Here is a 23,509-nt window from a genome sequence, read left to right as displayed (position 1 = left end):
ATGGATTGAAGCAGGGCGATGCGCTCTCTAATCTACTATTCAACATAGCTCTGGAAGGTGCAATTCGAAGATCTGGTGTGCGAAGAAACGGAACCAGCATCAACAAATCTCACATACTCCTTGGTTTTGAGGATAACATCGACATCTGAGCAGTGGAAGAGGCTTTCATGGCTTTTTATACGGGAGACTGAAAGACGTGGACTGATCATAAACTCTGTCAAAACTAAGTACTTGGTGGCTGGCAGCGAATGTGGCAGTCCAGGTGTTAGTACCGAGGTGGAAATAGATGGGATGCGATTTGTCGACGAATTCATATATCTTGGAACCCTCGTTACATGTGGTAATGACGTTAGCCGCGAGGTGGAAAGACGTGTTGCGGCTGCAAATAACACTTCCACAAGTGTCGCAGTTTACAGACTCGGGCAAAACTAGCTTTGTACACAATTCTCAGAGTGTTTGAGCGGAAAACACTGCACTATATATGTCGCTGCGCGAACAAAATTAGTTCATCATAAAATCAATCACGCCGTTGCACCCAGCATTGCAACGCGTTGGTCTAAGCCATACCGATGTTGATGTCATATAAAGAAACTGTAAGTGATAAGTAGAGCGGAAAAAGGCATAACTAATTTACATAAGGACAGCTAGGAACGAATATCGCACACAGATTAGGCGATAAACACGCCCACGCGTAGGCGCATGTGGCAATAAACATTTTCCTTTCTCTTTCGTCCTGCCAGAATGCAGTCCTTTGGCAGGAACGATACAAATGTTTTTCAATCCTAAGAAGCTAATGTTATGCAATCATAGAAGATAAGCCGCGCCTTAAATTGTGAGCCCTTCCCGATCTGGCCGTAAGAGCAAGCGAAATAGAATCGATTAAGGATAATTACCAGATCTGGATGGGCGTTAGTTAATAAGCTCAATACTATTATACAAGTGGTAGATCACCACACATTCAAGAGTTACATTAGGCGCAACGTGGAAGATCACCACACATTGAAGAATAGTTGTAATGAGTGAAATAGAAAATATTCGTAGATTAATCACTAATGCCCAAAAGAGAGCAAAAATGTGACCCAAATATTTCTAAATTGTAAATCACTAATGTATCATGTAGAAGTAAGACCCTTACCCCTGTGAATGTTTCAAATAAAATTAAGTTCGATGTTTTACTCCTGATTCTTTAATTAGAATTTCGAAACTCCGGTCTTCAACTTCCCTGCTTGACTCGAAAACGTCTCTCCGTAAAGGAGAAACAAGTAGTATCAAAAGGACTTTTTGGTTTGGTTCCTTGGATCGAAACAAGTTGCTCTGTAACAGGAGTAACAAGTAGTTCCTTGGGAAAGTAACCTCGCGGTGTGCATTTGCGAAGGACATCTCCCTAACCGGAGAAAGAAGTAGCTCCTGCACCCAGAAAATTAGTGACAGTCCAGCGAGGTCGTCACAACCCGGTTCCTTGGATCGAAAAGGTCTCTCCCTAACAGGAGAAACAAGTAGTTTCGAGGAATCACCAAGCCGGCGTGCATTTGAGAAAAACGTCTCCTCACACGGAGAAATAAGTAGCTCTTACACCCGAAACTCCAGTGACGACTGCGTCGACTTCGTCACAATATACTTGTCGGCGTGGTAGATAATAGAGAATGACGCAGACGCATGAATCACGAGTTGTAGCAAGTGTACAAAAATACTTCTCCAGCCTTTTTCGGACTAACAAAGAAGCCTCGCCCATTGTGGTATTTCGAATTTTCTGCTTGGGCAATTTTTGAATCATTTTCCCCTTTATTGCTCTATTATCGTTGGGGTTTTTGTTGACCAAATTTTATGAAATTTGGCCACATTATTCTTTGATATGCAAAGAATGTTTAGATGTTTAGGTCAACTTTGAGCATAATCAGTTATAGGAACTCCCCTGACAATAATAGAACAAAACCTCCCAAAGCCGTCATTTCCCCTAGTAATCGACTCTTCCATACACTGGTGGAAATAAGTATAAAGACAAGCTCGGTTTCCATACAAAATGGCCATATTGGGAAGTCAATATCTCGATTCTTAGCGATTCGATTGGGCTGCTTTTTTGCCAACAAGCCTAAAATGACTTGAATTTTTATTCAATGATAGTTACATTTCTGCATATATTCTGGTTATACGCGTTTCTGTTGGAAATAATTATAAAGACAGTTCCGTTGTATGGAACTCCATATAAAAAAGTGGTGTCTTTATAATTATTTCCAGATTTTGGAGTCAAAATCAACAGAGATGTATACAATTTACTCAAAGATCGAAAGATCAAGTTAAAAACAGGTGCCTAGTAAAATTTCAGCCAAATCGAATCGCTACGAATCGAGATATCGATCCTCAATCATGATGAAAATGTATGAAAATCATGCTTGTCTTTATACTTATTTCCGGCGGTATACTGTTGGTAGCAGTAATCCCATTCTAGATCACGTTTGACGCAATCTGGATACTCTCTTTGATCCTTACAAAGTCCCAGCGTGATGGGATTGCTTAACACTCAACTACAGATCAGGTAGGTTTTCGCTGGAAATTATGTGTCGTTTCCATCTCGTGAAGAGTGTTTCTTCCAGAATCATATATTTGAAAAACCATATCTTTAAGGTGATTATAGAATGAAGCCCGTGGTGAATTTCAAATTCACCACACGTTTATCTACATACATTTCCAAAACTCCAAATCTGGCGTAATAGTTTTCGTACAGTGCCGAAACTCAAATTATGATTGTTCAGCATAACTAAGCAAAAGATCTACCATTATTTCAGCCTCATACGCGTTATGGTTCTTTCATCTCGTGCTCTTGAAAAAAATATTGGAAAAGCACGTGGTTTACAAAATGGCCGATTTCTGGCTTCATTCTATAATCACCTTAAAGAATCATATCTCAAATGAGAAAAATTCGAATGTTGCGAAGCTTAGTAGTCCACCATGAAGATCGAGTCGGAGAGCTTTTTCTAAGGGTTTTCAAAGATACTTTAAACTAAAATTTATTGTCTGAAAGTTAATTTTCGATTTACCGCGATTAAGTGATTAAGTGAATCTATAACACGAAAACTTTGGTAAGAAAATTGGAATTTTGTCATTGGCGCTTGGTGTGATTTGGCTGAACCTCGACCACCTTGTAACTGAATGTTGGCGAAGCTTTAGTATGGTAAAACTCAAGATATATGTATGTGAACTTTGGTCATAACATCGAGTCACGAACAGCTGTGATCTAGATCGCCAAAGTTGATTATTTTGTATGGAAAAACACTTTTGGGCTCTTTTTGTCTACCTCTAAGAGTAGTCACATACTATGTGCAGTTTTCTGTATTTCATTAATGCGTATAAAAATCACTAACCTGTTAGCTTGCGAAAGGATGCATCGCCACATTTCAGAGTTCACCGACGCTTTTTGACGCGAATAAATATATCCGTTGACCGAAAGTTGGATACCACGACTCGTCATTATGTAGGCCACGTCCTCAGCTGCAATAACGAGGTGATAAAACAAAAAAAAACGATCAGAAAATTATTTAAAGCTGTTTAATGGAATGTCTTCACTTGTCATAAGACGAGAAACTGTCATTTCATTTAACTCCACCACTTGATTGTACCTTTATAGATACGAATTTCGAACTCGACAGTAAGGCCACCTTCAACTGTTAAGTTCGAAGCACGTGTCTTTTAAGACTGCATAAGATAAAAAAAAATGTATAAATACTGGTCTTTTCAATGACGAAAAATTGTGTAACAAGAGTAATTTGACGACAAGTCATTGCAACGACAGCTCATTTAATATTTACATTAGAATAATAATAATTACTAAATAAGGTAGCTTACACTCCTATTATGGATGGCCATGATCATTTTGATAATTATGTATCACTTTGATTAACATACTCCGTTATTGCAATTTATGATGACTCATTTCTGATCACTAAACTTCCTCTACTCTTGTTACATTTACTAACAAAATCATATGCAAGCACATTGTCTCTTGACAGAGTAGGGAAGTAGTTTAAAAGTACTTTTTCTTTTAATCAGCTCATTCAAGCTGATTAAGCGAAAAACGTACTTTTAAACTGTTGTACCGTAACCGTTGGCACTGACGGAAAAAGTGCAGGTGCAGCTCTACGATCAGCCAGGTACAATTGAATCCTGTTAATAAAGTCAGAAGTTCATATCGTTACAAATTTTCGACCGCAAACGTTTCTTACCAAAAGCATGCTGTTCATCATCGATGATATGCGTATGGCCGGATCTTACGATGTCTAGCAACATGGTTTCCACATTTTTCGACAGGCTGTTGCGTATAGAAATTCCTCTCTAGTTTGGTCTTTATGTCATTATGTTCCAAAGATGTTCTGGGTTTGTTTTGACTTTATTTTCGACTCGGAGTACGTTAGACCTGAAACATCATTGGCTCACATAGGTGAATTAATGTTCTAAGTTCCGCAGAAGCACTGCACTATTTGATCCATGGAAAATGTTGCTTATAGATGCACTTGTCTGGGATAACCAAAATTCCGTGGATCAGGGTTGTTTATTATATAATCGGCGAATTAGTTTCCGTATTGATACATTCGAATCCATTTTTTTTATTCCTTTCTTTATTTTATTGGCACCAAGATCTACTGAGGTACTCTGCTGCCAGAATCCACACAGAATCTATGTTTAGATATTCCATTATTCATTGTTGTTGTTCGTTGCTGGTCCATCTAACCGTGAGTCCATTGTGTCCATTTGGCCGTGTTGTGAATCCAATGATCTTTGCATTGTTCGGTTGCCATTTTACCCGGGTACATTGAAGGAATGCCTCCAAGAAGAACAATTTGTCAGTCGTCATCAGACAGTCGTAACGGTAAGGGCGTTCCCCAATACGCCACCGGATGCGCATCCGGCGACTGACGAGGATTTGGTGGAGGGACTGGGAATCGAACCCATGACCATTCGCTTGTAAGGCGAACGTGTAGCCAACTACGCTACGGGATCCCCTATCGAATCCAATTCTAGGAAGAATCGAAGTCTAGATTAGTAAAGAAATGCAACGAAGCCAACATGAGCGGTAGTATGTATGTGATAATCACCGTTATCGACAAAAAAATCTCCAACAAAACTAATATCTGGAGCTGAATTCTGGGGCTATACTGCATCCCTGGACGAAATTTGAAAAAAAAAATCATAGGGCCCGTTTTGGAGTTACGCCCTTTTGAAGACATAACTGCATGATATCGAAGAAAATCAATATAATATCTAGCCAACTTCCAATGAGTCGCCAGCAATAAAAGTAGTATGCTGATATAATACCAGTTGTATACGACAATGACTAAGGCCGGAGTAGTCTGTGCTGCACATAAAAGTCTTCTCCATTCAGCTCGGACCATGGCTGCACTTCGCCAACCACGCGGTCTGCGGAGGGTCCGCAAATCGTCCTCCACCTGATCGATCCACCTTGCTCGCTGTGCGCCTCGCCTTCTTGTTCCCGTCGGATCGTTGTTGAGTACCATTTTCACCGGATTACTATCCGACATTCTAGCTACGTGCCAGGCTCACCGCAGTCTTCCGATTTTTGCGGTATGAACGATGGATGGCTCTCCCAACAGCTGATGCAACTCATGGTTCATTCGCCTCCTTCACGTACCGTCCGCCATAGATTACGCAGCACTTTCCTTTCGAAAACTCCCAGTGCGCGTTAGTCCTCCACGAGCATCGTCCAGGTCTCATGTCCGTAGAGGACTACCGGTCTAATAAGTGTTTTGTAGATAGTCAGTTTGGTACGGCGGCGAACTCTATTCGATCGAAGCGTTTTTCGGAATCCAAAGTACGTACGATTTCCTGCCATGATGCGTCTCCGAATTTCTCTGCTGGTATCATTATCGGAGGTCACCAGTGAGCCCAAGTACACGAATTCTTCAACGACCTCGATTTCGTCACCACCAATACAAACTCGAGGCTTACGTTGTCCTGTCTTGAGCCTCTTCCTATCATGTACTTCGTCTTCGACGTGTTGATGACTAGTCCAATCCGTTTAGCTTCGCGTTTTAGTCTGATGTAGGCTTCCTCCATCCTCTCAAAGTAACGTGCCATAATATCAATGTTGCCGGCGAAATAACTGGACGGACTTCGTGAAAATCGTACCACTCGTGTCAATCCCTGCCCTTCGTATTACTCCCTCCAGATCGATGTTGAATAGCAGACACGAAAGACCATCACATTGCCGTAACCCTCTGCGCGTTTCGAAGGGAACCACACCAAATGTACGACAATGATGTACAAGCTTTTGTTCAATGTATTTAAAACATAAGGCGTATCCTGATGAAAATGTGTTTATTAGAATTGGTATCGATAACGGAGGGAGATTATCAAAATCAAACAAAATTTCAAAATCTGAAACTAGTACATTTAAGGCTAGTGGCGGCAATCGGCTACAAGTGCTGTATTTGGATCCACACTTGCCTGAAAAATAGAACGTTTAAAATCAATTTGGCGGCAATTCAATGTTTACACTAGGCTACTGTCATGCTATTGTTTAGCCCATCGCCAAATCGTACACGCCCGTTTCAAATCACTCAGAGACTGAGTGAAATTGTATTGCCGTCTCTTTTTTTCCCACGGAAATGTAACTCAATTTTCGTAAAAAGTGGAACTACTCAAAATTTGAGTAGTTCCACTTTTTACGAAAAATGAGTAAGATTTCTGTGAGAAGAAAAGAGACGGCAATACAATTTCACTCAGTCTCTGAGTGATTTGAAACGGGTGTGTAGCCAGGATGTCCCGGGCACATTTTTTTTCATACTATTTTTCAATGATGACAGCGGTCTATGTCTATTGATGATGATGACACCGCGCTTGTCACAGGCTCGGTTTACACACGCAAGAGTATCCATTGTTCTCTGCCTTGAACGTTAATTTACAATGCTCACTGCTGGAAAAAAACACAAAATAGTAATTTAAATTAAATGAAATGAAAATTTGATTAATCGGACTAATCGGAAAATCGAGTAATTTCGAGCCTCCTTCTTCCTCTTTTTCTTCTATGGCTCTACATTTCAACTAGCACTTGGCCTGCTTTTCAACTTAGTATTGTATACATCTCCGGATTGGCAATCCTACGATTTTTACTTGCAACCCTCCAGCCTATCGAAGAAAATGAAAAATCTACCAAAAAGGACGAACTGGAAACAATATTTAAAAAAATAGAATTCAAAATAACACGTTTATTGGATAATTCTGTAAATTTCTAGAAACGCTAAACATTAAGGAAATTGAGCATGCTGGACAGTATGGAAATATTGGAAATATCCTAGCCCAAAATTTATGAAATTTAATTCGTAATGGATTATTCGAATCCGATATGACTGTGATACGACCGGTGACGTTTCAACATCTTACACTTACAACATCATACATCTTACACATATCTTACACTTGCATGAACTAGGTGTGCATGAGAAGTAAAATATCAAAGCAACGATATCAAAAATTAATAGGCAAATTACTTCGAGCATACGTCTGAAAGATGCCGAAAGACTTTGCCGAAGAAGGTACGTAGCTGGAAGGTCTACAAAAATGTTATTACGCTTTGAAAATTGATTGTTCAAACCATCTGCAAGAAATCAATGTTTCTGTCAGAAGCACACGTTTATCTACATACATTTCCAAAAGCCCAAATCTGGCGTAATAGTTTTCGTACAGTGCCGAAACTCAAATTATGATTATTCAGCATAACTAAGCAAACGATCTACCATTATTTCAGCCCCATACGCGTTATGGTTCTTTCATCTCGTGCTCTTGAAAAAAATATTGGAAAAGCATGTGGTTTACAAATTGGTCGATTTCTGGCTTTATTATATAATCACCTTAAAAAGAAAACAAAATCGACGAAGCAGTCACCATCTTCAACGTCTATGCTCGATTCTTCGTGATGCTGGTCCACTGAAACAGTTCCGGCGAAAAATGATGAAACAACCCTGGTGGAACAACGAATTCTAATGTCTTCGGAATCGTTTGCGCAAAGCTCAGAAATGATATTTTCGGTCGAAATCGGAACTACATAAAGTTGAGCTACGTGACTTAGAGTCGGAAGCAGATGAATTGATTTCTCCAGTGTGTCTGCTACAGCTGAAACGTCACTCAGCAAATTTGTTCTCGTCCTTCTTTCGGAGCGTGTTAAGTGAAAACCGATCACATTCGTCTGAAGCGTACTTGGACAGTTTGCCGCGTTATTAAAAAAGACAGGGTCACCGTCTTCGACTAGAGGTCGCACAGACTGAACACTTAACATCTAGCATTAGACAACGGACAGGACATTTACACAACAGCCAGTGGACAGAGGAGAACTTTTCGCTTTACGAAAAGTTTTCTCCTTACCGGGGCGGGAATCGAACCCACACTCCACAGGACATGCGTCTAGAACGATTGACGTCGCTAATCGCACGGCCACGAATCCCACGACCTCAACGTTACGCTGTTCAGTTTTTCGACAGATGAGTTGCTGAGAAAGCTTCAACAGATGGACAACTCTAAAAGCAAAAGCATCGAACCTGATCGACTTTCGCCGTTTTTTATTCAAAACTGTGCTGCCTTGTTGAACGGTCCCATTTGCATGCTCTACAATCATTCCATGTCGGAAGGTGCGTTCCCAAGTATATGGAAAAGCACTTCTATCACACTGTCGTAGCCAAACAAATCACAAAACGAATTACTCGATTTATACGCGGAGAATCGGCATCGCAAGCCAAAAATTAGAAAGCGTGCGTGCGCTCCCAAAAACGAACAAATTGTGGAGAATATGGTTGTATACTATTTCGCCGAAAACCATTTCGCGGAAATTTTTTTTGCGGTACGACATTTCGCGGAATGTATCAACTCTCCGAAACACATTTCGCGGAATGCACCTTTTTTCCGAAAGTCATTTCGCGGAATGTACCTTTTCACCGAAAGTCAATGCCATTTGGCGGTATTCAGTTAGAATAATTATCACCCGAAACCGACCCGTACACGAGATTTTTTTGTATTCGTAAACTCGTATTTAACCCGAACACGACGTAATTTAATTATTTAAGTCCGCACTAAAGTTTTGCCCGGAAAATTAAAACTAGATATTTTCTGGTTCTTTTTAAATCGAAAAAAAGTAAGCCCAAACAACGAACAAGTCTAACAATTAACAAAACTGAATAAAATATTAATCAGTATTTAATTTCTTAAACCCGTACCCGACCAGGGCCCGATTTTTTTATCTCACAAACCCGTACCCGACCCGAACCCGATATTGTACAATTTTTTCAAACCCGAATCCAACTCAAACTCGTCGGGTTCCGGTTTATCTCTAGTCTGCCCCGTGTAAGGCGAAAGGAATTGATAATGTCTTCTTTAAAAGAACGCATCTGCTCGATATAAGGCGAAAGGAAAAGTAACGTCTATACTTCAGATGAATGCATCTGCTTGATATAAGGCGAAAGTAGTTGATAATGCCTTCTTTAAAAGAACGCGTCTGTCCCGTGTAAGGCGAAAGGAGTTGATAATGCCTTCTTTGAATGGATGCGTCTGTCCGGTATAAGGCGAAAGGAGGAGTAATGCTTTCTTCAAGTGGATGCATCTGCCCGTTATAAGGCGAAGAGAGGGGTAATGCCTTCTTTAAATAGGTGCATCTGCCCGGTATACGGCAAAGGGGGTTGATAATGCCTTCTTCAAAAGAATGCGTCTGTCCGGTGTAAAGCGAAGGGAGGGGTAACGCCTGCTTTAAAAGGATGCATCTGCTCAGTATAAGGCGAAAGGAGTTGATAAAACCTTCTTTAAAAGAACAAATCTACCCGGTTCAAGGGGAAGAAATAAGTAATGCCTTCTTTAAATGGTAGTGTCTGCCCGGTACAAAGCGGCAGATATTAGGCAAAAGGAAGAAATAAATGATTATTCATAAAAACGTATATCCGCAACAAAGTAAAAATTGGAGATAATCCCTTCATTATATCTGGCCCGTCTGCCAGATATAATGAAGGATTTGTAAGAGACAATTGAAATTTTGAAAACTTCTTCTACATATTCTGGAAGCGTTTCTTATGCATGTTAATAATTAGCATGGTAATTCTTAGCAGGTAAGCAGGTAATAACTGTGGAAGTGCTGAATAAACACTAAGCTATTATTATCAATATTCTGCGAAACGGTGCATTCCGCGAAATGGTACATTCCGCCAAAAGTCATTCACCGGCAAATGTTCAACCGCGAAAATGAATTCCGCGAAATAGTTTTCGGTGAAATGTTATACAATCGGAGAATATAGTTATCTTGGAACCGCCATCCTAAATTTGGATAACATTGTTTTTTTTTTTTTATTTTGAATTGAATTTATGTATTTTTAATAAATTCACACAGATTTTACACTGTTATTAGTAAATAAAAAAAACAATGTTATCCAAATTCAGGATGGCGGTTTCAGGATAACTATATTCTCCACACACACCTCTGAACAAATCTGGTAGCATTCACAATAACAATGTGGAAAACTATCGGAGTATATCGATCTTAAATTGCCCCTATGGCGAGTACAAGAAAGCGCTCAACTTATAGCTGAGGAAATACTAAACGAATACTAAGTTGAAAAGCAGGCCAAGTTCCAGTTAGATTGTAGAGCCATTATATATCTATGATAGAAGAAGACGAAAAAGATTTCTTCTGCGTACAAACCCACCTAACTTAACTTACATCATAGGCATTTGCGCGTTCCCTTCTGTAGAAGCGTACCAACTCCCCCCAGAAGTTATGCTGGGAGGCAGTTCCTGGGGGAACCTGGGTATTAGTAGAGAGGGTAACTCATGTAACCTTCTGTTACTTGGGTGGGTTTAGTGGGTCCGGCGGGCTGGTCTTCTGCCTTCCGCGCCAACCCCACTCCCTGAGTGATAATTTCATTCAGGTGTCTGTATACAGATTTGCCTTCATCCTTGTAAAAAAAAAAAGAAAACCCACCAACTACGAACGATATGAATATAAAGTCGCCACCAGAAACCTGTGTTGATTAAAAATATGACCAAACACGCACTAATAAAAACACCATTTTGATCGCACAAAACAAAATTAATTCTTTCGGGTCTTTCAAACGATCTACGTACTCAACCAGCAAACCATATGAACTGATCAAACGCGTGCTGATTAGTTTGCACTTTAGATGCACAAAATATTCTAGATATCGCGGTTTGGCGAGCTGAACAGAAACATAATTAAATGCGCGCTCGGACCGTAATATATTCCAGACGTATTGAATTTTTCACTAATACATATTGTTCTTGCAACGCGTAATAACAAGGTACCATTGGTAATATTGAAAACAAGTAACGCATCAGCTAAAAAGAAAAGTGAAGAAAATGCACTCAATCATATTGAAATTACTGTTTCGTAAAGTTGGTGTTCTGAAATGAAATAAACCTTCGTTTCACGTAATCAATATATAATTAATGTTACAATTGATCTGATAATTGGTCGCAGTGGCATAACCGAACAGGAAAAAAGTCAATATTAATATGAAACAAGACAAACTAAGTCAAACTTAACAACCTCAGCCGAGTTTATTCAACTTTTAATATAAAACACATTGGGGTCATCGTCCGACTGAACACACATTTTACGTGACATCTTCGGCAGATGATTATGCACCACATTGCTCATAACGACGCGGAACATGCCGTTGTGCTTGCGTGTGGTACTCACTCGGGCCCTGCAAGTGACGTGGTTGGTAACGACCCGGCAAGCCCAGTAGGTCGTACCACCCACAGAGTTGTTCTTCGAGAACGTATAGTTATCGAGCACCAGCAGATGCTTCCCCCGCTGTGATGCGTACAGCACCAACGGTTGGTCGTCCAAAACGAGCGATTTGGCCTTCGGTTGACGCCTCGATTTGGTCGGTCGACCGACAGTAAGGAGCGGCGACGGTGATTTCAACGATATCGGAGAAGGGGTGGCCGAAAGCGCGAACTCAATGAACGGATGAAGGTCTGAAAACGGTATTAGAATATTAGAACAGCGTACTAGAATACGAAATTTTTCAAATGACACACGTGCGCTAATTATTCTGTTTCTTTCCTTGTGTATTCCGATACACGACATTAATCAGCCTTTTTCAATACTTTATTTAAATTTATGACTGTACAGCACCGTTTTTCTGTGGATGTCCAAATCGGGAGGATGGTTGTGTTCGATATGACGCGCAAGTAACATCGTGGTGTCCGAGTCCGTGATTAATCGTGCACGGCATGATTGCGAGCGCTGTTTGCCGCATGTCCAGTATTTTCGATTTTTCAAATGCTTCGAACAAATGTAGGTATGGTTGTCGAACAATATTTTCGGTTTACCACGCTGACCGGTGACGTACGTGAAGTTTACTGCCTGTTTATCCGCGAGAAGAGTCACCCAATAATCTGAACGAGAAGAAATGAATTATGTGAAATAAACAATTTTAGATGTTCTAGTACTACTTTTTTTTTCGTTAGAGCAAGGACGGAGCATTAAACCGAATCAGCTTTTGGCATAAAGAAAAAATATTTATTCCACTATAAATTCACACATATTGTTGATAGTCAGGCATGTGGCAATGAAACGGGTTGGTCACCGATACTTTGTTATCGTATCGAGATGTCACCACTTTGGCCTTACAGCCCAGTGATCGAAGCTTCGAACAACGCCAGTAAGTTGTTTGGAAGTTTCCTTTGTTTCGAAGGAACGAATACCCATCCACGATCAATTTCGGTGTTCCCCTGACTCCACTCACGAATACAAGTTCTTTGAACTGTCTTTGTGGATCTGGAAGTAAAAATCAATGATCAATTAGAGATTTTTTTGTGAACAATCTGATAATAAATTCTACATAATTGAAATGAATAAGTTTACAAACTTTATTATTTTTATTACTTGATTGGTTCTATTATAGTCACATGGCTTACATATTTAACCGTAATAACAAGGGATGAACATTCCCTGTATAATAGGATTTATAAGGAAATTAAAAATAGTTTATGATCCGTATTCGTGCCATACAATATGTGAAATTAATCTTATCACCTGACACATATTTTATCTTGTCACAGATCAACATCCTGGCTCATGGTTGTGGTTGAATTCGTTGACCGTGATCCTTGATGTGCCTTGGTATGTGACGGCCCTGGCTTTACATTTGAATTTTCTCGCACGTTCACACACCCAGTAAATTTTCCTGCTTTTTTCAACGTTCCGCAGGTACACATATCCATCCAGGAGTAGCTTTGGGAAGCCGTATTTACTGGGTGCAAGCATGACTTCTTTGCCTCTGAACTCAAACTGAGCTCCGTATTTATTTTTTTCTAAAAAAAAACAACGCGTCGTTAGTTGCATCATATTTTCACTGCAAGCACAGAGGAGAAAGCAAAAAAAAAACACAATCATTTCGATATTCAATTTTGATATATTTCAAAATAAATAAAATCCATGTGATTTTCGGAAGCTATCCGAAAATTTTTCACAATTTTTTTACACAATTTATTCGCCTTATTGGGACCGATTTGATTCCTTCCAAATGGTCACGAGACTTTCAACTAGAAAGATCATGATGCTTCCTTCTTCACATCGTAAGCTGCGCCGGCTACGGGATGCAGATAGAACTCATTGATGTCAAAGTCGATGCGATTGATTTTCGTTTCATCGTTGAACTCATCCGGATGAGTGTGGCTCTTGTGGGTGTACTTTACGACCAAACTATCACGGTGGGTAACCACCTTGCATTTGCATTTTTTAGATTTATACGACGAGCACGACCAGTACGAGCGTAGGCTATCGCCCTTGGTTCGGAAGAAGGAATTGCGTTCGATCACCAGTTTTGGTTTGCCTCGCTGACCAGGGGTAAATATCCACGACGACAGGTTCAGCAATCCCGGAAAGCGAGATTTCTTCACTGGAAATAATTTGAACTCATATTAGTGAATACAATATGGCTAGGCTGAAGATCTAGTACTGCACGAAACACCAAAGCATGTATATTTGTACACGTTTGCTTTATTTATTCTCACACTAATACTAGGAAAACTATCGTGGTTTGGTTTCATCCGGTAAATGGTTGTGGATGAGATTTTTGAACGTTACATCATAGAAGTTGCAGTTATCCGTTATCAATCTGGCGCGACAACGGAAGGGTACAGCTTTTGCACAACCCCAGTACAGTTTCCCGTTGCTCTTTTTGTTAACAATGTACGTGTACCCTTCTATTAATAGCTTAGTTTTGCCTCGTTGACCGACCACGGTTGAAATGTGAATTTCCTGTTCCAGTTTAACCAGATACTGTTCTGGTACTACATCAATTTCTGGTTTTATGGTGGCCACTAACGAAGCTGGTGGTACACAGATAATATCTGAAAAATAGAAAAGTAATTACCAGCTGATGACAGAAATAATTAAAAATAACGAAAACAGAAGAACTAGTTTTGATGGGAGATACAATTTATTGTCATCAATTATTTGGAAGTTTAGGATCATGCGTGTGCCATGAATTTGTCACTTTGTAATAGTTTTGATCACCGAATACAGTGATTTTCGCCCGACAGTTGTTTCGCTTCATATTGTCACACACCCAGTAGGAGGCCTGATTAGCCCGTTTACTGCGGTAAAACAAATAACCTCGATAGAAGAGTTTTGTTACCATTTTGTTATTGATCGTATAATTAATAAAACGAATCCCTTCAGTTGGATTGCAGTCGTCGTTCGAGCCTACAAATAAATTTAATGCATTAGAATTTTAAATTTATATATTTTTATTATTTTATATGCAATGGTAAACAACAGATAAAAAAAATCCAATCCTTTAAAGCACACGAACATTTATTTTTCAAGAAACTTTAATAAATAAGTGAGATCATTTGACTAGATGTGTTCTTAAAATTAAAAGAGATGGCGAAATTTCGTGCTCAAATGTGGAAACAGTTTCTCGTGGGTGTGTTCAGCAACCACCACACGCAACTTGGGTAGTCCGCCACCTTCGCTGGTAGCTATGCGTGCTTTGCATTTCAGTCGGTAGTACAACGTGCACTTCCAAGTTCTGGACCGCTGCCCTGGATAGGGTCGCTCGTTCGGAGTGTACGTGTTTCCATCGTGAAATAGATGTTTGGTGCCGCGTTTTGATACAACATAGATAACGTTGCCTGTTAAAGACACAATGAGATTGTGTAAGAATAAAGCGTAGTACTAGAACAATTAACAAACCATTTTTAAAAAAAGCAATTTTCTTATCGTTTCGAATAATGTATTTTAATTTTTCAAAAAGTATGTCATCATCATTTCATTATCGCCTTCTTCCGTATGCAAATAATATGTTTGCTTCCACTCCGAATCATTTTGATTGCTGCTATCTTTGGGAGAATGACTGTGGTCGGCATGTGATAGTTTCACGTACTCCTCTCCGTTGTGCTTGACTGTGATCGCCTTGGCTTTACATTTTTGCCGTCGGTATGCGGAACAGCGCCAGTTTATGGTGTTGCCAAATTCTCCGTTTCGTACGTATGTATAATTCTGGTGTATGAGCAGCGGACGGCCACGCTGGGTTGTTCTAAACTGCGCCAACTCCAAGTCATGAATTTTGCTGTCTTCCCCTGAAAGCAGTCAAAATGATAGATTAAGAATTGTGTGTATATTGATCAAACACATAAAATGCGCGCATCCAGAATAATAAACAGAAAATCCTGAATTAAAACATTTATTTAAAAATTAAGGAGCATAATGCTAGCAATTAAAAACTACAGGATCAAATTTATTTATTTTGCGCCGTTTTCGTCGCAAATCTTTGCAGTAAATCTCGCGCATGTGCGTGTGCTCCGTACTGGACACCCGGACATAGTCACATCCGTTGATAGTTTTGGTCAGCGCTCGGGCCTTGCACTTAAAACGCTGGTAGTAACGACACTTCCAGTTCACTCGGATGCCACCGTCGTTGGTTTTGTTCTTGCTGTAGAAAAATCCATCGTAGACCAGACATTGCGTTCCCCGGGAAGAGAATTCGTACACAGCTCGCTCGGAGAAACCTTGACTGTCTTCTGGAAAAGGAACAAACAATATAAGCGTAAGATAATGAAGTAGTAGAGCAACCAAGCTGCATAAAGATTTTTTCCATGATGTAAAACAACTTTATTGTTTTCAACATTTAATTGAGTATAGTTTACAAATCAATGAGTCATAATAATTAGTAAATTGGGAAAGCTTGCCGCCATTGTTGGTTGGTCATCTGTAAACAAAGAAATTGATTGATGTCAGGAAAGATATGGAATATCACCAAACTCTTAATATTTTAGAACTAAAGCATCCTAGTTTAATCTTTCAATATGGATCTACTAAAATTGTTAATTATTTATAGTCTTAAGAAAAATAACGCAAAACAACAGTTTTCTTCAATTTTGAACAATTATATAAAATAGTTTTTTTTTTCATCATTCATCGTTATTAAACTTATATAAAATTTAAACAAATTAAAAAAAAAATCCTCATGCAGAACATTAATAACAAAAAATAAGTACCTAAATTTAAATCTCATTGTTTCATTGAAGAAGCCTAAATTAATCGCGCATATTTATATTATTTGGAACTCTTAATTTCTACACTTAAAAAAATAGTTATGTGAGAATAGATAAAACCGATTCATCTCACGTCACGACTGTCACGTCGTTAAAAGTGCTTTTTTAAGGTAATTGTTATTAGAAAATCCGATCTAGTTCATTTTATCTTTCTATTTCTTATTTTTTGTTTAATTTATTTTTAATGTAGTCTTTAACAAGTTAAATATCATTTTAAATGATTTTGTGAGCAGTCACAATTATTCTTGCAAATTAGAGTCCTATAAGAAGAGTAACGTCATGTGCCACGTTTGACAGGTCTCCTGCTCGTTTGGAACGCGCATTTGTATGGAACTGACAGACGATTCTGTTCCAATTCTGACACTTGACGACACTGTTATTATAGTCACTGTATTGCAAATAACTGTATTTGAAACATATCATGCGTAACACGTCGAGTATACCTACATAATCTAGTACCGCTTCCCTATCACAGAGCAGCACTCTTCTCGTAATCCCGCTTCGAATGTTGGTTTGATTTGGACGCGACATGCGGCGGGTGCGTGTGCAAGTCGCACGTAATTCTTACATAATGCTGCCCATCAATTTCTTTCGTAACTGCCCGTGCCTTGCAACGAAACTTCACGTGCCAAGAGCACTTCCAATTGGTGGTGTTCAGCTTTTGCTTTTCGCGAACATAACTGTAATCGTCGTGCAGTAGCATTTGTTGGCCACGGCGCGTTTTTCCAAAGTATGCGTTTGCGAAGAGTTCTATAAAACGGATAAGGCGATTAGTGTGGAACTACGGCTGACCCAAACTGTAAATGTATATTTTTTTTAAATGAAACACAAATAAACACTGTTCAACTGGTATTTATTATTCGTTGATATTAAAATTAAGTGTGATATAGATCTCTAATATTTTGCACTACGAATTTAGCACCTCAAACTTTTTTATGGATTAGGTGGATGCATCAACCGTAAAAAGCCTTGGAAAATACAAGGCGCGACATAAAACAATATCTGCAGCGCTGCAACAAACAATTGTTGCCAACCACAACATGATAAGGTAACAAATCGTTCTGCCTCTACGCTTTGTATAAACCTCTTTCGTGAAAAAGGCTTAGCTGTTCTCGAAATTGTGTAAAATGGATACATATATGCAGTTACTCAAACAATTGATTCGTTTAAAATATGCATCTGTGCAGAGTGTGACCGAACCACCTCCACTGTCGCTGCCGAATTCCTGTGGCTGTAGGTTTTTAGCTGGGTTTTGTTGGTGTCTAAGCATGAGACTTGTTGGTGTCTAAGCATGAGACTTGTTGGTGTCTAATCAAGAGACTTGTTGGTGTCTAAGCATGAGACTTGTTGGTGTCGGAGCATGAGACTTGTTGATACCTAAGCATGAGACTTGTTGGTGTCTAAGCATGAGACTTGTTGGTGTCTAGACATGAGACTTGTTGGTGTCGGAGCATGAGACTTGTTGGTGTCGAAGCATGAGACTTGTTGGTGTCTAAGCATGAGACATGTTGGTATCTAAGCATGAGACATGTTGGTGTCTAAGCATGAGACTTGTTGGTGTCTAAGCATGAGACATGTTGGTGTCTAAGCATGAGACTTGTTGGTGTCTAAGCATGAGACTTGTTGGTGTCTAAGCATGAGACTTGTTGGTGTCTAAGCATGAGACTTGTTGGTGTCTAAGCATGAGACTTGTTGGTGTCGGAGCATGAGACTTGTTGGTGTCTAAGCATGAGACTGTTTGGTGTCTAAGCATGAGACTTGTTGGTGTCGAAGCATTAAGCTTGTTGGTGTCTAGACATGAGACTTGTTGGTGTCGGAGCATGAGACTTGTTGGTGTCGAAGCATGAGACTTGTTGGTGTCGGAGCATGAGACTTGTTGGTGTCGGAGCATGAGACTTGTTGGTATCGAAGCATTAGACTTGTTGGTGTCTAAGCATGAGACTTGTTGGTGTCGGAGCATGAGACTTGTTGGTGTCTAAGCATGAGACTTGTTGGTGTCTAAGCATGAGACTTGTTGGTGTCTAAGCATGAGACATGTTGGTGTCTAAGCATGAGACTTGTTGGTGTCTAAGCATGAGACTTGTTGGTGTCTAAGCATGAGACTTGTTGGTGTCGGAGCATGAGACTTGTTGGTGTCTAAGCATGAGACTGTTTGGTGTCTAAGCATGAGACTTGTTGGTGTCTAAGCATGAAACTTGTTGGTGTCTAAGCATGAAACTTGTTGGTGTCTAGACATGGGACTTGTTGGTGTCGGAGCATGAGACTTGTTGGTGTCTAAGCAAGGGACTTGTTGGTGTCTAGTAGCACCAACGGCCATTACAATCCGAAAAAAAAACTAGTAAGCCATGCGTGAAACGAATGTGTTTGGGATTTTATCGCGTTTTGCGCTTCTCATTGTCACTGTCAAATCGATATCTTATGATGACAAATAATCGAAGTGATCGCTGAACCGTCATGAGAATGCCGTCTGGAAAGTGGAAATACTGTTGAATGAATTTCTGCCACCGATACGACCGATTACCGACGTCGAAGCTCGACAACACCCATTTTCATAGAATTCATGAACAATCCCCTTATCTTGAAATGGATTAATTAAGTGAGATTGTTTCAATGTTAATTACTCACTAGATTGGAAAGTTTATTGATCCGTTATCCAATCATCAAATTCAGCTGTTCTCAACCTGTGGGTAATAGGATGTCAATGGAGTGTATATGGGAAACACGGAAATTTGCCAAAGGTAGGGGTACAAAAAAAAATTCCAAATCAAATTGTTTTTGATGCCAAATGTTTTAGAAATGCATTAAGCGTCGAGATGTGGTGTTATCTCGATAAGCTTTTTTTTTTGGAAAAAATGACTTTTTGAGGCTTAGAAAATTTTTGGGACTGATTTTTTTCAAAATGGATTTTTTTATTGCAAATGTCTTAGAAATGCATGAAACGTCGAGATCTGGTGAAAGCTCGAAAAAAAAATTGAAAATAATTTACTTTGGGACTTTGAAAATTTTTGGGAATCGAATTTTTGTTTGATGCCAAATGTCTGTGGCTAATGCAATGTATAAGTTTTATCTTATACATATCATAAGCATCAATAAAAATATTTCGAAAGTCTCAAAAAATTTCTAAGGCTGTCATTTTTTTTTTAATGGTAACACCAGATCTCGACGTTTCATGCATTTCTAAGACATTTGGCACGAAAAAACAAAAATTTCGATTTCGAAATTTTTTCGCATGCACCACTTTTCTCCTCCTTGGGAATTTTTGTGTGTTCAAAACAGTCAACCTTGGACCGCTTTGTTCAAACACTCAACGAAGTCCGATTGAGCTTAAATTTTGCATAGGGACTTTTTCCGAGGAGATGAAACTTTTGAGCTCTACCCGTTGATGAAATTAAAAAAGTCAATTTTCATATATCCCAAAAAGTAATTTTTTTAATAATTCTTTTTTCGAGGTGGCATCAGATATCTACGTTTCATGCATTTTTAAGACATTAGGCATAAAAAAATCGAATTCAAAATTTTTCCATCAAACTATTTCATTCATTACAAGACGCAGAGAATGCACTATTTGAACACTAATCCAAGCTAATTCAGCAAAATGTAGTCATGTAATTAGCGGCCTTTCACAAATTACGTAGCGCCGAAGGGGGAGGGAGGGGGTCAAGACGAGCGTTACGATTCATACAAAAAATTAAACCTTTCATACAAAAAGTGTTACGAGGGTGTGTTCCGTATTTTTTTAAACTGTTCTGATGTTGGTTTTTTATTATAGCACCCAAATGAGTGCTATAATGGATTTTATGCAACTCATCTGAGTTGCATAATGTTCGTTCTAAAGCATCCATTTCGTTGGTATGGAAAAGTAGGCCGTTTTATCACTCAAAGAAGAACTGTAAACTATGTATTATTATAATAAAGAATTGCAAAAAAAAATAAGGTCACTCCTCACGGAATCCAAGTTTCAAAGTGCTCGCGTTTTCGGGGGCACACCACTCGATACGGAAGCAACGCACAACTGCCATTTTTATTATTTCACGCAGCAAAGCTAAATCAACAAAAATGACAGTTGTGCGTCGCCTCCGTATCGAGTGGTGTGCCCCCGGAAACCAGTCTTCTTATGCTCCAGTCTTCTTATGCTCAAAAACGGGTTTTACGTTTTTATCCGACGTTTCGGTTACATATATTGTACCTTTATCAAGGAGTTAACTAAGTCAGAATAGAAGTGGCGCTAAAAAGTACTACACGATAGTTCCTGGTGCCCGGATAAATTCAAATTTCGCAGCCCCTACCGAAAAATAGAGGGGGCGATTTAACATAAAGTTGTGACAAAACATTCTATGCTAAGAAAATGTAACAATAAAACGGGACTTAGTTAACTCCTTGATAAAGGTACAATATATGTAACCGAAACTTCGGATAAAAACGTAAAACCCGTTTTTGAGCATAAGAAGACTGAAAGCCATAACCTCAAATATCACCATCATAGTCGATCTCTCCTAGTAATTTATTTAATCGAGACAAAAACTATATAAATATTATGAAAACTCATATGTGAATATGTATAGATAACCACTTTCCCTTCTATGGGACTCGAACAAGTCGAGTCAAGTACGAGACACTGAAGACGGCCTTACTTTTGAGGTCGAAATACGTATCTGTCAAGATACAATTAAGTGGTGGAATTCAATGGGATTGTATAAACTCGTCTTATGACAGGTGAAAACATTCCACTAAAAAGCTCAAAATAATTTTCTTATCTCTCGGATTTGTTAAATAATGTTTTGAGAATCCTCAAAATTTTCCGCAATTTTTTTGTTGTCTCCTCAAATTTTTATTTTGGGGCAAACAAATCCGAAGGGAAAGAAAGACATTTTTTATATTTGTTTCGGCTTAATACGATACGAATATGCTTCTGGATCTCTGAATCTAGAATCTAAATGTTCAGAAGCATTTGAGAGACTTGAAGGACGTTCCGAAAAGCTGAATAGCTCCGTAGCAGAAGGCTTGGAAGCCTCCTTCAATGCGGCTCGTAAGCCTACTATCAAGAGGATCTGAAGCCTCTTTTCAAGAGGCTGGAAAGCCTTCTTTTAAGAGACTGAAAATCCTGTCTTCAAACGGCCTTTCAAGAAGCTTGAAAGCCTTTTTGAAGAGCCTCGGAAGCCTCCTTTCAAAAGGCACGGAAGGCTTTTATCCAGAGGCTCGGAAACCTCCTTTCAAGAGGTTCGGAAGCCTTCTTTCAAGAGCTTCGGAAATCTCCTTTCAAGTGACTTAGAGGCTCTTTCCAAAGGTCCTATTTCAAAAGGTTTGGAAGCATCCTTTCAAGAGGCTAAAAAGCCTCCTTTCAAGAAATTCAAAAACCTTGTTTCGAGAAATGCGCAAGCCTCCTTCCAAGAGGCAAGGAAAAAAAGCTCGGGATCCTTCTTCCAAACGGCTCAGAGGCCACCTTTCAAAGAGGCTCGAAAACCTTTTTCAAACGACTAGAATACTTTCTGGCTCTCGGACCAGACATCTTTCTTCCAACTACTCAGATAGGACAGTCGATGCAAAGTCAATTTCCATTATATTAAACTGCTGGTTGGTTCACGACCATTCGCATGTACCAAAATCTATTTATGATTAGAATCAATTTCGCATTTTTTCAATCATGACAACGTTTTGCCATCGACTTTATGAAACCCAATATTCACTCTGTTCATTGTCCCGGACGAAATCTAGAACAAATGCATCAACCGAAAGTGCATGTCCGTCCCATCGGCGATTTCCACTTTGTCACTATCCAACACTTTCTCGGGCCCGTGCGAATGGGCGCTACCCGCCAGCCGAATTGGGCATTCGTTTGGATTCTTGGACGTTACACAGGTAGCCCGGCAGCCAAACTTCACATACTTCGAGCAGCGCCAGAAGATATTTTTATTGCTTTGCCGGTTTTCCACGTACTTGTAGCCGTCGTAGATGAGCATTGTTCGCCCCCGTTGCGTTCGGGTAAACTCAATCGGTGGAGCATCTAACGCTTCGATGACCGCCATCGTTGCCGTACCTAGAAATGGAATCAAGTGAAAAAAAATTATAACTTTGCTAATTTGATTTGATTACGTTCATTTTTACTATTATGATTTATTGCACCAAAAGATTATTATTATTAGCAGCTATATTTTAAAAAGATTCTAATTTAGCTACACTTTCAACATGAATCGAATGTATCGGCAGGGATGCAGTAGATGCTGAAGTATTCGGAGATATAATTATTTCCGATAGACGACCATAGTCCGATCGTTTGAACTCTTTCGCCACGTGGTTGTGGGGCGTGCTGTGATCTATTTCTCCGTTCAAGGTGTGTAACCGACCATGGCACTTTATTTTGGTGGTGTAGTAGATGCAGCGCCAGTATTCCTTCTGTTTCACAGTTTTTTCCTTGACGTAGTAGAACCCACCGTAGGCCAACTGGAGCCGACCCTTCTGACTGCTTCGGTAGGTGAGCACCTGTTCATCAATGTTCGACACAGGTAGATGTTGCTGATATTCTACGAAAAAATATTACGATTAGTAAAAAATGTTCACATTTGATTCATTTTGAAATCAAATAATACTTTGATGAAAGGAAACATAAATTTTTAAAACAAAGAAATTTATTATCGAAAGACCAAAATGTTGTGATATTCGCACGTACATCTCAATCCACAACTGCGAAAATTTCCTGCGCGTAGAAGGCCACCTTATGACGCTTCAGGGGTGCATGGACATGTTTTTCCCGATGAATGACAAAGCGTTCGGGATTCTTGTACTGCAATATCCGGGCCGGACACTTAAGTTTGCTGGTGGCCATCGATGAGCACCGCCAAACCACCCGTTTGTGGTTTTCCGACATGAACAAGTACTTAACGCCGTCGATAATGATCGCAGGGCGACCACGACTTGATTTGGTGAAATATATTTCTGA

General features: G+C 39.5%; 1 protein-coding gene across 43 annotated transcripts in view; it reads right to left on the bottom strand.

The window, feature by feature from the left end:
- Nucleotides 1-23,509, bottom strand: part of LOC134221154 (modifier of mdg4-like) — a 143,221-nt gene that overhangs the window by 78,366 nt on the left and 41,346 nt on the right. The window contains exon 5 of one of the 43 annotated variants that reach the window (XM_062700562.1): nt 3,360-3,486. The exons of 28 other annotated variants lie outside the window; for them this stretch is intronic. In XM_062700562.1, the coding sequence (XP_062556546.1) occupies nt 3,360-3,486 (127 nt within the window). Of the gene's footprint in view, nt 1-3,359; nt 3,487-11,548; nt 11,986-12,100; nt 12,409-12,868; nt 13,327-13,407; nt 13,914-13,994; nt 14,368-14,437; nt 14,723-14,812; nt 15,154-15,232; nt 15,601-15,688; nt 16,042-17,029; nt 17,326-22,130; nt 22,610-22,702; nt 23,094-23,239; nt 23,506-23,509 lie in introns of those variants that run through there. 14 more of the 43 variants (XM_062700394.1, XM_062700568.1, XM_062700624.1 and 11 more) reach the window with 14 other exon arrangements.

Source organism: Armigeres subalbatus, chromosome 1, assembly GCF_024139115.2.
Source record: "Armigeres subalbatus isolate Guangzhou_Male chromosome 1, GZ_Asu_2, whole genome shotgun sequence".
Lineage (NCBI taxonomy): Eukaryota > Metazoa > Arthropoda > Insecta > Diptera > Culicidae > Armigeres > Armigeres subalbatus.
Note: the sequence above shows the minus strand (reverse complement) of the source record. Positions and strands in the feature narration are given on the sequence as shown.